This window comes from Asterias amurensis, chromosome 11 (assembly GCF_032118995.1).
Source record: "Asterias amurensis chromosome 11, ASM3211899v1".
Taxonomy (NCBI): domain Eukaryota; kingdom Metazoa; phylum Echinodermata; class Asteroidea; order Forcipulatida; family Asteriidae; genus Asterias; species Asterias amurensis.
This window is the reverse complement of record NC_092658.1, coordinates 7,120,209-7,134,795: the sequence shown is the minus strand read 5'-3', so window position 1 is coordinate 7,134,795 and position 14,587 is coordinate 7,120,209. Positions and strand designations below refer to the sequence as shown.

At 38.4% G+C, this 14,587-nt stretch overlaps 1 protein-coding gene across 3 annotated transcripts; it reads left to right on the top strand.

The window, feature by feature from the left end:
• The first annotated feature begins 2,908 nt into the window (after window positions 1-2,908).
• On the top strand, window positions 2,909-13,556 carry LOC139944588 (catechol O-methyltransferase-like). Of its 3 annotated transcripts, none has more exons than XM_071941642.1 (5): window positions 2,909-3,086; window positions 5,078-5,189; window positions 8,029-8,244; window positions 9,717-9,916; window positions 11,184-13,556. In XM_071941642.1, the coding sequence occupies exons 3-5, from the start codon at window positions 8,058-8,060 to the stop codon at window positions 11,493-11,495; spliced, it is 699 nt and encodes a 232-aa protein (XP_071797743.1). In that variant the 5' UTR covers window positions 2,909-3,086; window positions 5,078-5,189; window positions 8,029-8,057; the 3' UTR covers window positions 11,496-13,556. The 3 variants fall into 3 exon arrangements, with proteins under 3 accessions (XP_071797743.1, XP_071797742.1, XP_071797744.1); XM_071941641.1 differs by having other exon boundaries at window positions 5,005-5,189; XM_071941643.1 differs by lacking the exon at window positions 5,078-5,189.
• The last annotated feature ends 1,031 nt before the right edge of the window (window positions 13,557-14,587 follow it).

Below are 14,587 nucleotides of genomic sequence, written 5' to 3'. Positions count from 1 at the left end.
ATATTGTATTGTATCAATTTTATTTTAACCGGAACAAACCCCTTACCCTAGGGAATGGGTTACAGCAATAACAAATATTGGAGTAACAATTAAGAAAAATGTAGTTTTAACTTATTTAAAAAGTGACTGTTTAGTAGGCCTTATTATTTTAAAATCCTATCCAGAATCTCTGTAGCGAAAATTATGCTGCCAAAAAAAAAAAAATATTTTTTAAAAACGACGGCCTTTTAGTCTAACGATATGCAATAGGCCCCTACGTCAAATACACTACTTTGGGGTGTAGGACCTCACTAGACGTAGTATGCATAAAGTGAGTGTATCGACAAGATCTGGTAATTGAATACACTTGTTATAAACGCCTCTTAACTTTCCTAGATCCAATATCTAGAGCAAACACCCGGTGTCCCGGAGATTCGGACCCCCAATGGGAAATTAACATGTGCTGTAGGAGGATGACTAAAAAGAGGGCGCTATCAGAAGAAGTTTGTACACAGTTTGCCTTATGGGGGACCGAATCTCCGGGGCCGGCCGGCGGGGAGGGGGGGGGGGGGGGAGAATCTCCTGCCACATTGGAACCCGCGTTCATTCGTTCGTTCTCGTAATTTGAACTAATGCGCCACACCTAACATGGCATTCTATAGGGTGCTTATTTACTACATGACCGAAAAGGGTGAGCCGTGTTTTTTTTTATTTATTTTTTTATTTACTACATGACCGAAAAGGGTGAGCCGTGTTGGGAGGCAGACCTTGTTGGTATAGTATGGTCCATTGGACTCAGTTTTTTAAAGATGCTATGTCAGATTTTTGGCCGATTTGACCCAAAAATGTTGATGTAAAATTAAATTTGTATTTTGATGGAGGTCGAGAAAGTTACAAGCTTTCATTTGAGCCATTGCTCGAAAAAGTCCGCCAATTATTAGTAACAGTGAAATAAAGTGCTCAAAATTAGTCTTTGTCAGGATCCCGACAATATATCACGTGACCGATTCTTATGTGTTTTATAAGAATTGTTTAAATTTTTGTCATGGTTCCTGACCATTAAAAGTAAAAGTTAAACTTTTTTTCGTAAGAGTGGGTGATACTCTTTGAAATACCATTCACTCAAACAAATCTATTTTTTAATGTTTGGGGCCAAACATCTGACATAGCATCTTTAATGTGTCTTTTTAGACATAAAAAGCACACACGTTTGTGCACCCCTGGTGTTTTTTGTGTGTATATGTGAGAATACTAGTCTTTGAACACATTGGTGCGTTCAATATCCAATCGTATGTAGCAGGGTAGGCCTATCCACAATAAACAGTGGAAAGTCGAGAGCACATGGGAAACTGTGTGAATAAAACGACAGTTTTTAATCTTCGAATAATATAATAAATTTCCCTTACTTTTGCTACGTAAACATTAGTCATTCTTCTAGGTAAATCAGAATTATGGTTTTTACTTTCTGGACATAATGTTCAATGGTGATGAGATCATTAGGAACACCAAATTAATTCAACAAGTCAAAAAATGGCGGTGTCTACCTCCATGTTTACTTATACTCGTTCTTCCATTCTGATAAGAGGAAACCGGTGCCAGATACTCCTTTTCTAAAACGTTTTGTTGTAAAGATGACGCTGCTTTAGCCTGAACCTCTGATGTCACACTTCGAGGCTTGTGAATATTGCAAGAGAGTGACCTCTAGCCTAGCCTAGGTCAATCCCCGGTCCATTTTATTTGCATCTTAGGCCGTGTCCGAATTGGCGACTTCGGCTACAGCTACGGCTATAGGGCGCGCGCGTCTGCTATTCTTCAACACTGACAGACGCGCTGATCTAGCCGTAGCTGTAGCCAAAGTCGCCAATTCGGACACGGCCTTACACATAGGGTGTGTTCGATTAGCTTGCCTGCTGGGTCAACCCTGCGGTGCTCACTCGGGTGAGCCCCTGACAAGAGCTAATCTAACGAACACACTCGCCCTCTCGTGGTGTTGTCATGCACATCGGGTCACCCCCAAGAGTGTGTCACTCTACAAGCAGGGCACTGGGGGCTGACCATGGCCCAATTTCATAGCGCTGCTTAACGGTAAGCAAATTTGCGTACTTACTGTAACAGATTTGCTTAAGCGTATTTCACAGGTTAGCAAAAAAATTGGGCGGCCATATTGCGTGTTTACCGTGGATTTCGATGTGACGTCATTTATTTTCGTGCGGTAAGCACCGGAAGGTTAGCATGCCTTTTCGTGTGCTTACGGTTAGCAGCGCTATGAAATAGAAATTGCAAAGTAAGCACAAAATCGGCCGCTAAGCAGCGCTATGAAATTGGGCCCTGGGTGAGCCCCTGGAGTGACGTCAAAGCTATTCGAACGCACCGGGGGCATAGATATAGAATATAGTACTAAAAAGTCACGTGCTGGTGGTAACGCACAGAAAATGAACATTGGAGATAGGCCTTAAACCACTATGGATGCGCTAAAAGTCACGTGCTGGTAGAAGATGAACGTTAAAGATAGGCGAATGGCTGCCCCCATGCCAGAACCCGCGTATGTACGTACGCGCAGCCGATCTATGTATTATATTATTCTATAGCTATGACCGGGGGCAGTCCAGGGTCGATCCAGGGAAGCTAAAACGAACGCACCCATTGATTCATACGCAGGAGGCCGCAAGTGCAGATGCCAATAAGCGTCACCTCGGATCAATCAAAACACATAGAAAACTTAGGTCACTACACGTTTATCCACTGACATCAGAACATCCAACGAAATCACTGGCTCTGAAAAAGCAACCTGTCTGTATCGTGCGGTTTAAAGACAGGGCACTAGTGCAAGTCTAACGTGGCTAAGAACGGTTTCGGGTTGCTAGCGACAGAGGGCGCTAATACTCCCCTTGAACTTTGATCTATTTATTGACTAGCGGGCATTTTTAGATTGGAACGTGAACCGATCACTCGTGTTTGTTTTTGCACGACTTTGTCACGTGAACTTGATGGAAGACTAGTGGTGACTGTGTGTGGTTATTTCATCATACTGTTGAGTTGCAAATTTGTGGAAAGGGATTATGTATAATTTCACGACTTCGTTAGAAAGGGAGCACTCTATTCTTTTGGTAAGTACCGGCCAGATCACGGAACCTTTTTTCAAGGCAGGTTATTTTTGTGTAGTTGTGGAATGTGCATCTGTCTTTTCGCACCTGTGTAAAGGTGTACACTTGTTTGACATCCTGCCTGTGTATTTTAGCATAGCATTAGCATAGCTTTTATCTTAGCATTTATAAGTTTCATTTGTCATTAAAGATTCATTTGTTTCGTGTCAACATCATTCAATACAAAGTGTGATAACATTGCTCAGTTAAACTTACACTGTATTCAATTCAATTCACATTTATTTTTCATTTTGAACATGATAATTAAAATTGATAATTCTCTATTTGTTCAGCGTCTTGGTCTATAATGCCTGGGATATATAGATAGCAGTGGCGTAACTAGACATTTTCATTTGGTGGGGCAAGTGGGGGCAAAGATTAAATTTTTTTTGGGGGGGGGGGGGCCAAAGAAGTGCAAGATTATTATTAAATATGTTAACTGATATATAGTTGATACACACCAATGCAGTTCTAAAACAGTCTATAGTCAGCATGTAACAAAAGATTGCGAAAACAACAAAATCTTAGAGAACATGTCATTTTGTATAAGATAAAACTTTTTGACTGTATAAAAGGATTAAATTACCAACTGCGGTCAACAAGTACCAATTTAGAGTTGTACACGGTATTCTCAACTAGGCTTTGTGGGTGTGTAAATACCCAAAACATAATAATATTAGGCCAAGTAAAAATAGAAAAATAGAAATGTTTAGCGTCCCCGCCCGCTTCCTTTTTACAGGACACCTCTTTTTTTTTCTTAAGTTTTTTTTATGCACATTTTTTTTTCTTTTTTTCTTTGAAAAAGGGTTATTTTAAATGATCTCAGCAAAAAAAAAAAAAAATCTGAATGTCTTGTCTGAATGCCTTGACCAAACTGTTTCATTAATGTTTTGTGTATTTCAGCAGCAGAAAAAAAACAGTTGATATTTGACATTCATGGCGACCATCTTGAAATAAAAAATAAAAAGCCCCTCCTCCTTCCTTATTTTTGAGAAACCCAGACACTAAACATGTTTCTTTTTTTACTCGGCCTTATTGTAACAAGTGTAAGCCAAAAATACAGGATCGAAATTGTGGGTGTTTAATAATCACATTTTAGTTACGAAACGGATATTTAAAAATAATAGGCCTACCTCTCAATTGCACCGCTTGCTTCAAAGGAGAAGAAATGGTCTAAGCAACCTTTTTCGCTGGCCATTTTTGTGCTGTAGTAAATTTCTCTGTAGTGCATCTGACCATGGAGGTAGAAATTTCTACCTCCATGATCTGACTTTGTGTTTACGGAGCAATTGGTCCGCGTTCAGACCACCACGTATTTAACAGAACTTTGTCACATCCTGCACTCTCTGTAACCGCAAAACCACAACAAACATTTACATCCAATACGATCGCGCGCGCGTTTCCACGCATTTTTCATGTTATAGTCCACATAGGGCCTACTGATAATGAATAAAAGTTTTCCGTTTTACGGCAGCATTTCATGCAGCCTTAAACGATTTATATATAAGGCCTATAAGAATATACTTATCTCTGATTTCATATGGGGGGGCAAGAGGGGGGGGGGGCAAGGGTTCTGAGCGGGAGGCGCCGGCCCCCCCCCCTGCCCCCCCTCTGGTTACGCCACTGATAGATAGATAGATATATATATAGGAGCCACAAGTGCAGATGCCAAGCGTCACCTCGGACCAATCAAAACACATAGAAAACTTACGTCACTGCACGTTTATCCACTGACATCAGTACATTCAACGAAATCACTGGCTCTGAAAAAGCAACCTGTCTGTATCTTGCGGTTTAAAGACAGGGCACTAGTGCAAGCGACAGAGGGCGCTAATACTCCCCTTGAGCTTTGATATATTTATTGACTAGCGGGCATTTTTAGATTGGAACGTGAACCAAACCCTTGTGTTTGTTTTTGTGCACGACTTTGTCACGTGAACTTGATGGAAGACCAGTGGTGACTGTGTGGGTGTGGTTATTTCATCATACTGTTGAACTGCAAATTTGTGGAAAGGGATTTTGTATAATTTCACGACTTCGTTAGAAAGGGAGCACTCTATTCTTTTGGTAAGTACCGGCCAGATCCCGTAACATTTTTTTTTAAGGCAAGTTATTTTTTGTAGTTGTGGAATGTGCATCTGTCCTTTCGCACATGTGTAAAGGGTGTACACTTGTTTGACTTCCTGCCTGTGTATTTTAGCATTAGCATAGCTTTTATCTTAGCATATAAGTTTCATTTGTCATTAAAGATTCATTTGTTTCGTGTCAACATCATTCAATACAAAGTGTGATAACATTGCTCAGTTAAACATACACTGTAACACCGACCCCCGCCCCCATACCCGTAACTAGTACAAATGAAAACTTGCTCTGGTTTTTGAAAAATAAGTAAATAATTTAAATTACATTAACATGTAGGAAAAGAGGAGAAGCAAATGTGTTTTGTTCCCATTTCCTATAAAGACACCGACAAAAGAAATCACCGTTTCACAGGGCCAAGGCTCTGTGCTTCACTGGTTTATATTATAGTCGCTCAGTGCATAAATTAACCTCACAGTGTAAGCTTGCTGGTCATGTTTTGCTTTGTATACTCACGAATTGTTCCATAGTTTAAAGGCAGTGGACACTACTAGTAATTACTCAAAATAATTATTAGCATAGAACCTTTCTTGGTGACGAGTAATGGAGAAAGGTTGATAATGTAAAACGTTGTGAGAAACGGCTGTGTCTGAAGTGACATAGTTTTCGAGAAAGAAATAACTTTCCACGAATTTGATTTCGAGACCTCAGATTTTGAATTTGAGGTCTCGAAATCAACCATCTTAAATCACACAACTTCATGTGACAAGGGTGTTTTTTCTTTCTTTATCTCACAACTTCGACGACCAATTGAGCTCAAATTTTCACAGGTTTGTTATTTTATGCACATGTTGGGATACACCAAAATAAGAAGACTGGTCTTTGACAATTTACAATAGTGTCCAGTGTCTTTTAAGTGTGTGGAGTACTACATGTGTATTTTATGCCAGCTCTGTGGTTAAGCTAGTAAAGTTATTTATAGGCCTATGTATAGATTTTATTCACAGTCATTTCTATGTCTCTGCCGAACAGTCAGTAAAATTATATGTATTTCATGCAGGCATATCTCCATTACAGGGTAAGAAATCACTACAAACATTAATTTTACTAGTCGGTATTTTACAGTACAATTCTGGTGGAGTCTTTAATTTGCCAATTTGCTCGATTTTGACAGCAACATGTGTCCCAACTTGATGTTCTTTTTTTTTAGATTGGGGTGATTGGTGGTCTTCGTCAGGTCGTACGGCTTTGTGAATGGGCTATTAGTAATAGACCGATTCATTTACACAATGCATTTCACCCTAGCATGGCCGCGCCGACATTACTGGGTCGCGGCAGCGCCATAAATGCTTTGTAATCGCATTCAATTCAATTCACGTTTATTTTTCATTTTGAACATGATAATTAAAATTGATAATTCTCTATTTGTTCAGCGACTTGGTCTAGTGCTTATGGATAGATAGATAGATAGATAGATAGATAGATAGATAGATAGATAAAATGGTTTATTAAAAAACTGTCCTCGCAGCTCAAAGGCTGAATTACAACAATTTTACATAAATTTAAAATTTAAAATTAAATAGAAGACAAATTGGTTAAAACAAAAAAATAAAAAAAATATGTGAAACAGTTAAGCCACTCCCCTAATTTTACACATTGAAAATTGCACATTAAAATTGAATGAATTTTACTCAAAAATGGACTAGGATATGTGCGCTTTATAAGAACTTTGTATTATTAAAAAAAAAAAAAAAAGTTAACAATAAGTATAATTGTGAAAATATGGATACCACATAATTTAACAGTAATAAAATGTATAGAAGTGTCAAAGATAATATCGAGTGTAATGCTAGCCAATTTAGATTGGGAAAAGATTAAGCTATTGCCTTTGTATATTTCACTTTGACACGCAATGACTAAGAAAAGTCAAGGACACAAGGCTTCACCCTGACCTCATCATGCACTCAATCTATACTGGGTTTTTTATTTTTTATATTGTTTATTTTTATAATACATTTGTTTATGGACAGCCAGATGCTGAGGATCTGAGGAAGGGTGTCATGTGCTGGTAACCTCTCCCATTTGCCATCACCTTTTTTAAAGTATATTTTGTAGTATAATAATATTTCCAGTCATTGACACACTGTGTACATTCTGAGCACAAAGTCTTCCCTTACAAAGTTACTCCTTTTATAATCAATTTTGAGGTCTCGACATCAAATTCGTTGAAAATTACTTCTTTCTCGAAAACTATGTTACTTAAAAAGAAGCCGTTTTTCACAATGTTTTATATAGGTTTTCTCGGTCAAATTCGGCAAATGAGCAGTCAATTTCTTTTTCATGCGTTCGAATTAAAACTGTTTTGCATCTCCAGTTGTTACTGCGTTTCAAATTCAGAATTCGGCCGTTCAATTTCGTTTTGAGTCGAGTCAAACTCCCTTAGCACTCTGTTAAATTTTGCGTATAGTCATTCTTTTTCGTGACAGTGACGCCTCAAGAAGCGTCTGTGAATTTGATTGCTGTTTTGATGAATTGTTAAATTAAATGATTATATTGTTAAATCGAAAACGTAAAAGTACATTTGACTAGTCTTAAAACGAAATCGAATGACCCTTTTCAGATAGCATTCAATTTCGTGCCAAATAGAATAAGCTGGTGGTTAAAGTGGCTGCTCGTTTTCCGAAATTGACCGAGAAAACCTATACCATCAACAACTCTCCATTGCTTGTTACCAAGTAAGTTTTTATGCTAACAACTATTTTGAGTCATTACTAGTAGTGTCCAGTGCCTTTAATGAACTACATGTTTTTGACCGTGTTGTTCACAGACTCGTCACTCGAACATTAATTAGAAGCAATGGCTACGAATACACAGAAAGGATCCCTTCCCGACTTCGCTCTTCAAATGGTCAACCAGGGAAGAATGATGTTGGAGTACGTGACTGAGCGTGTAGAGCAAGGGAATCCAGCAAACTTGCTTGATACAGCAGACCAGTATTGCTACGAGTTTGACCGTAAGATGATGCATGTTGGCGACAAAAAAGGTAGACATTAGAATCTTACAATTCTGACCAAACTTAAATATTCTTTGAAACTTGCGTGGTGTGGGCAAATAAGATGAAATAAGTACAACCATGTGAAAATCTCTTTTGTGGGAGTGTACTGGTCGAAACGTTTTTTTTCAGAGCCAACAATCTCACAAAAGAGATTTTTCACATGGTTGTACACACAAGTTTACTTTTTTTTTATAACACACCTCTTGCTTGGTCTGTATTCTGTTTGGCTGAAACGCGGTTACTGTGAACTAATAATATGAGGGAGGTTTAGCAAAAACGGGAACTTGAGAACGTTTTGTTGCAAAAATCTCACGTTTAAGCACTTGAAGTTACCACTTGTCATGTCAGTTACGTACGTGCAGACGTCATACGTGAGCGTGCCATAAGCCCGAAGTGGTGACGTCACGTAGAAAAGGCACAATTTTCTGACGTTCACGTTCACGTTTTTGCTCGCTACGTGCAGCTAAACCTCCCTACAGTCTAGTGATCGCGCGCGTGTTTTGCGGGAATAGTACCCATCGGGCATTAGTCTTTTAAATTAGTGACTGGTTACAGCGCCCTCTCTTGATGTGAACCGTGAGCAGCAACTGAAAAACTTCCTTTTGTTTTCTTTTTCGAAATGTCTTTTTTTATTTCACATTTTAAGCCCGAGTTGTGTTATGAAACGGCCTCTGGAACAGGTCCCTTTTCTGGCCACTCAAAGTCCCGCGGCTACCTCAATTGCCAGTCACTATGTGTATACTAGTTCTTTCTTATCTGACCAAACTTGTTGGAACTCGCACTCTAAAAACTATTTGTCAGGTTTGTCTTCTAAGCAAATAATTAGCAGGACACCAGTCACAAAATGTATGGCATTTTTGCTGTGCCTATTATTCTGTCCAGCGTAATTTTGTTGTCCATATACCTCTCTTTGTTTGTCTGTCTCACCCAGGGTTTTTGGCTGACAGAGGCCGATGCGGGGTAAAGCTCATTTTTAACAGGAATATTTTGTTGCAAACGAAGTTGAAACAACCGATCCTCAAATCAAGAGTTCGTTAAAAATGGTTAGGATTGAAATGGTATAGTTTAGAGCAGAAATTAAGATAACACTTAAAATGGTAAAAAGGGCAATTTTGACGACTTCACTTCCATTTGTATTAGTTCTTTCTTTTACGTTTTGAAAAAAACAAATTGTCATAGGTTTGTTATTTTATACATATGTTGAGATACACCAACTGTGAAGGCTAGTCTTTGACAATTACCAATAGTGTCCACTGTTTTTAAGCCGCACAAGAGGGGAAACCACACACAGCAATACATGCGGGCTATAGTACAAAAGAAAACTTTGGGCGATCCAAAAATTAAGATTGAATCGCCCGGCAGGCAACTGTAAACAAAACAAAATCAGGGAAACCTCTGCCACCCCTTGGGAAGTCATTTTATCAGAGAAAATGAAGATCTCAACTTAATTGTTTCAACAGGTGCAATCGTTCGTAAGATTATCCAGGACCTAGCTCCAATGACATGTTTGGAGTTGGGTACATACTGCGGCTATTCGGCCGTTCTCATGGCGAGTGTCTTGCCTAAAGGAAGCCGCTTCCTCACCGTCGAACCTTCAAAAGGAAATGTAGAAAATGCAGAAAAATTCATCCAACTAGCGGGTGCTGATGTGAGCGAGAAGGTAGGGTTTGACGGAAACAACAGTAGTAATAATTGGCTGGACTTACTCAGTTTGATGACACTTTAATGACTGGACAAAAACACACGTTAACTGGTCGCCATGTTGGGACATGTATTGTCATTAACTCAACATGTCAAATAGCTACATCATGCACATTCAACAATCGTAATGGGAAAAATGATTTCACTAATTCGTCCAATATTTACATTCATCGCCAAATCATTCGGCATTCTTCCGTTTACAAGGTGTTATACAGAATTTGTAGAGCTGGCAAAATAGTCGCATAGGCCTACATTGACTATGATTTGTGTGAACGACCAAATAGAACCATAAAGCCTAAATTTATCAAGTCTCCGCAAGAGTTGAACCACAGAGCCCCCCCCCCCCCCTGCTCCAGGTTGTGACACGTAGTCTATTAATTGCATGACCTCCATAACGTTATTGTCCAAAAACGTAAGTACGTAAATGTTGGCCTAATTTGTGTGATGCACCCGGAAGTATTTTTTCTGCACTCCGAAATTGCCACTGTCGTAGTGCTTTTTCCTAAATCGATTAAGAGCACTCTTTTAGGATTGCAATTTTTAATGTGCAGAAAAAAATGCCACTCGGAAGGGTCGACGCAAATGTTTGGAGCGCCCTTACGCGGAATACTACGGATTGCTGCTAATTCTCTCTCAAAAAATGTTATATTCTTTTCAAATAAAAATTGCCTTGACGTCAGTAACATTGAAAGTATAAATAAGAAATGTTACACTATGCCTACTATGCAAACTACATAGCATTACGTCATGTAAACGAATATAATATCGAAGTCTTATAAAGCGCACGCATCTACCAAACAAGGTACTCAAGGCGCTGAGTATATACAAACTTTCAGAAAGATAGGGTTTTATTGAAGTGATGAATTCTGAGCACCAATTATGTAGCACCTAAGGCTTTACAAGGATTGCGCATACAGCAGCCGCAGCCAGGAACACCGGGGCGAACCCATTCTCTTTTCGATAAAGTGCACTGGGTTCTTTTAAATACGTTACACAACACATGGGACCAACGGCTTTACGTCCCATCCGAAGGACGAAGCAATGGTTCCTAAATTTGAAGGAGTGTTTAAGTGTCTGAATTGCTTAAGGAGTGTCACGGCTATGGATTCGAACGCACACTCTGCTGATCAGAATCACCAGAGTTTGGATTCGGTACTCTTAACCGCTCGACCACGACACTTCCACTTCATTTTGTATAAAATCTATTAATTTATTATATCACACAGGTTAAAATTATCAACAAACAGTCAGATGAGGTAATCCCAAGCCTCCAAAGCGATTACTCCGTTGATACCCTGGACTTCGTCTTTATCGACCACTGGAAGAACTTATACGTACGGGACATCCAGCTTCTTGAGACCCATGGGCTCCTTAGGAAGGGCACGGTCATCTTAGCCGATAATATCATCTACCCAGGCGCTCCTGAGTATCTGGAATATGTGAAAGGATCAGAGAAGTATGACACTGAGGTCATAGTTTCCACCTTAGAATACTCTGATCGTGAAGATGCTCTGGCAAAATCTGTTTATCTTGGGTAGTCAAGGAAACAGATCAAGGATTGACCAATCTGGGCCCGACGTCACAGAGCTGCTTATTTTGAGGCAGAAAAAGTATCTGACCGCGCAACAAATTGTTACTTACCAGAATAGGGTTACCAACCATAGTACCATGGCATGCGTACAATTTGTTTCTGGTATCCTGCTAATTTCCGCTAAGCAGTAAATTGTTGAGCAATTTCCTGTTTAAGCAGCTCTATGAAATTGGGCACAGGGTTGGTAGATTGTAGCTTATGCTCAGCTTCTTTTTCTCTCGCTCAAAGCTTTGCCTATTTGGGGAATATGGAAGTTAAAACATTTAAATGCCTGAAATGGTTTCGATTTGAAAAATGTGCCCGATATTTTGTAACATTTTGTTCTCGAATATGAAAACAAGGGGAGGGATAGTATAATTATTAACTTGTTGTTAAACTGTTGCATTTCATGTTTCAAACAAATAAATGTTAATATAATATTTCAAATATTCATCAGAATACATCAAGGGAAACTCTTTTTGTCATGTAATTTTAATGTTAGTGTGAACAAAGACAGATTGGGTTGAATTGCATTTATGTAACATGTAGCAAAAGAGCTGCAATATAAACGGACACTTAGTACTGAAATACACAATAGATTTTTATTTAAATTAATTATATGAGTTTAAATTTGCTAAAAACAGTAGTATGGTTGCTCTGAAGGAACACCAACGATATAATTGACTTTCACACGAGCCGTTAAAGTCACCGTGAATTGTTGACGTGTATTTAGTTGTGTGTGTCCCTTCTAACTAGAATAGTCCAAGTATTAGAAACGCAATAATAGTAGTAATAATAACATTCAAGGCGCACATTTTGTGTGGATCATTATATCCTACTTTTGAAACATCTTTCATAACAAACGGTTTCAAACGCTTTTCATAGACAAACTTGCCCGATAGACTTGCCCGCTTTTCATAGACAAAATTTGGGAGAACTTTCCTTTTTAGTGGGTTCTTGAAACGGTCAGAATGATACTTAGAAGTCGACTTAAAAAAAACATGTGTATCGGCATTTTACTTTCACTATGTCGACATTTCTTCGATGAAATAACCAGAAAGTCGGCATCTTACTAAATGAGATATTGGGCTCAATCGGTCATCGAAGTTGCGATAAAATGATGAAAGAAAAAACACCCTTGTTGGACGAATTTGTGTGCTTTCAGAAAGGAATAAAAGACTTCTAGCTAGAAGTTATTTTAGTGAGAAATTACCTCTTTCTCAAAAACTACGTTACTTCAGAGGGAGTTGTTTCCCACAATGTTTTATAGTATCAACAGCTCTCCAATGCTCGTTACCAAGTCAGTTTTTAATTTTTGTTTTGAGTAACTACCAAACGTGTACCTTCCCTTAAAAGGTGTGGGTACTTTTAAAAAATGTCCATTAAACTCACAGGGTTTGAAAATAATGACAGTGGAAAGCTTCCCTTCAAATATTACTTACTGAGGTGCTGAAGTTTTTGAGAAATGAGTAAAACAATGTCATGACAAGACGTTTGTAAATGCTTAAAATAATGTTCGTCTCATGAGACCAAAGTTGTTTTCATGATATTGTTTCCCAAAAACTACAGCACCTCAGCACGTAATACTCTCAGGGAAGCTTTCTACTATCTTCAAACTGTGTAAGTTTAGTGTAAATCTGTGGACATCGTGTTTTTTGTGCTACAAAAATTACGAAGCTCTGGTAAAACGGCCCCTGGTTAAGCAACAAAAATATGCTTGTTTCATGCATTGCTGACCATTCAATTTTTCTTTCTGGTGTTCATCTGTTAGCTGTTTTATAATAGGAAATTACTTCCATTGTTTTATAAGCTCCCACCAATAGTCACCATGTCCTTCATCAAGTGCCAAATTTTTTAAATTATATGTTTTTCAAAAATTAAATTATAAACTTGCTAAGCACACAAACATTGGACAGGTGTACTTTTTTTAAAGTCCCTACGCAGTATCATTAGTTTACCATCCACATTCTTTATCAAAGATCGTACAAGCTAGCCTTATCAAATAGTTATTTCTTTGTCAGCAATAAATAGACAGTACTGATTACTGATACTTTAAATTATTGTTATGTTGAGTGCTTGTTGGAATGTCTTTAAACGCAACATTTTAAAAGTTGTTTCTCGTCCAATGCCCCCCCCCCCCTACACACACACCACAGTCGTGTTTGACCATTACGTTATGACATATTGTACTTCATTGAAACAATCCGTTTTGGTTTGGTATACAAAGGACTAGTGAGGACCCATGAAAATAATGTCGTATAATAATCAAACCTCTGAGTATTGGTTTAGTGTGGTTTCACACAGGGTCTCAACGGGTAAACTCAATACGACTCTACAGATGCACACAAAACAGTTCTGACTTACTACTGTTCTAAGACTTTATTCAAATAGACTCAAACCGATACAGACCTGACTTGGATCTGAACTAGAAACGCAGACGATATTCAAAACAACGTAATATAGAAAACAGACTCAAAAACAGAAAACAGACTCAAAAACAAATCTTAGTGTAAAAACAACAGTTTAGAAAACAGACCCCAGAGTAAAAAACAGACCCCTGTAAATAGAGAGTAACATAGAAAACAAGGGTTTAGAATACACATCATTATTACATTATCATAAACTGAGCTAAACACAGTACACCAGTAGTTCAAAGGTCAGTTTGTGAACAACCTTCACTGAGAGTCAAAACAAACCATAAAACAGTCACTTTTACTTATACATGACAAATTACTACAATGTTGGATAGTTGTTAGAGCTTTGTCCTTGTCATCAAAATCCAGGACTCGCACATGGATGTATGCATTACTACATGCACAAGGCCAACATAAACACATTGTGATGCTAATAGTTACAACTCTTTGAACTATGGTGCAGTGTGGTACAATAAACATTAACAACAATATTACCACAAAATAAAGCAATTTGATTTAACAAATCTCAATCAAAACCATTTCTCTCAAAGTAGAGTTTAACTGTAAACCACTTTAAAGGAACACGTTGCCTTGGATCGGACGAGTTGGTCAAAACAAAAGCGTTTGTAACCGTTTTTTATAAAAT

Excerpts from the sequence above, each read along its gene's own strand:
- LOC139944588 (XM_071941643.1), top strand. The coding sequence starts at position 8,058 with ATGGCTACGAATACACAGAAAGGATCCCTTCCCGACTTCGCTCTTCAA. Across the intron at positions 8,245-9,716 it reads GCATGTTGGCGACAAAAAAG|GTGCAATCGTTCGTAAGATT; the intron begins GTAGACATTAGA and ends TTGTTTCAACAG. Across the intron at positions 9,917-11,183 it reads GTGCTGATGTGAGCGAGAAG|GTTAAAATTATCAACAAACA; the intron begins GTAGGGTTTGAC and ends TATATCACACAG.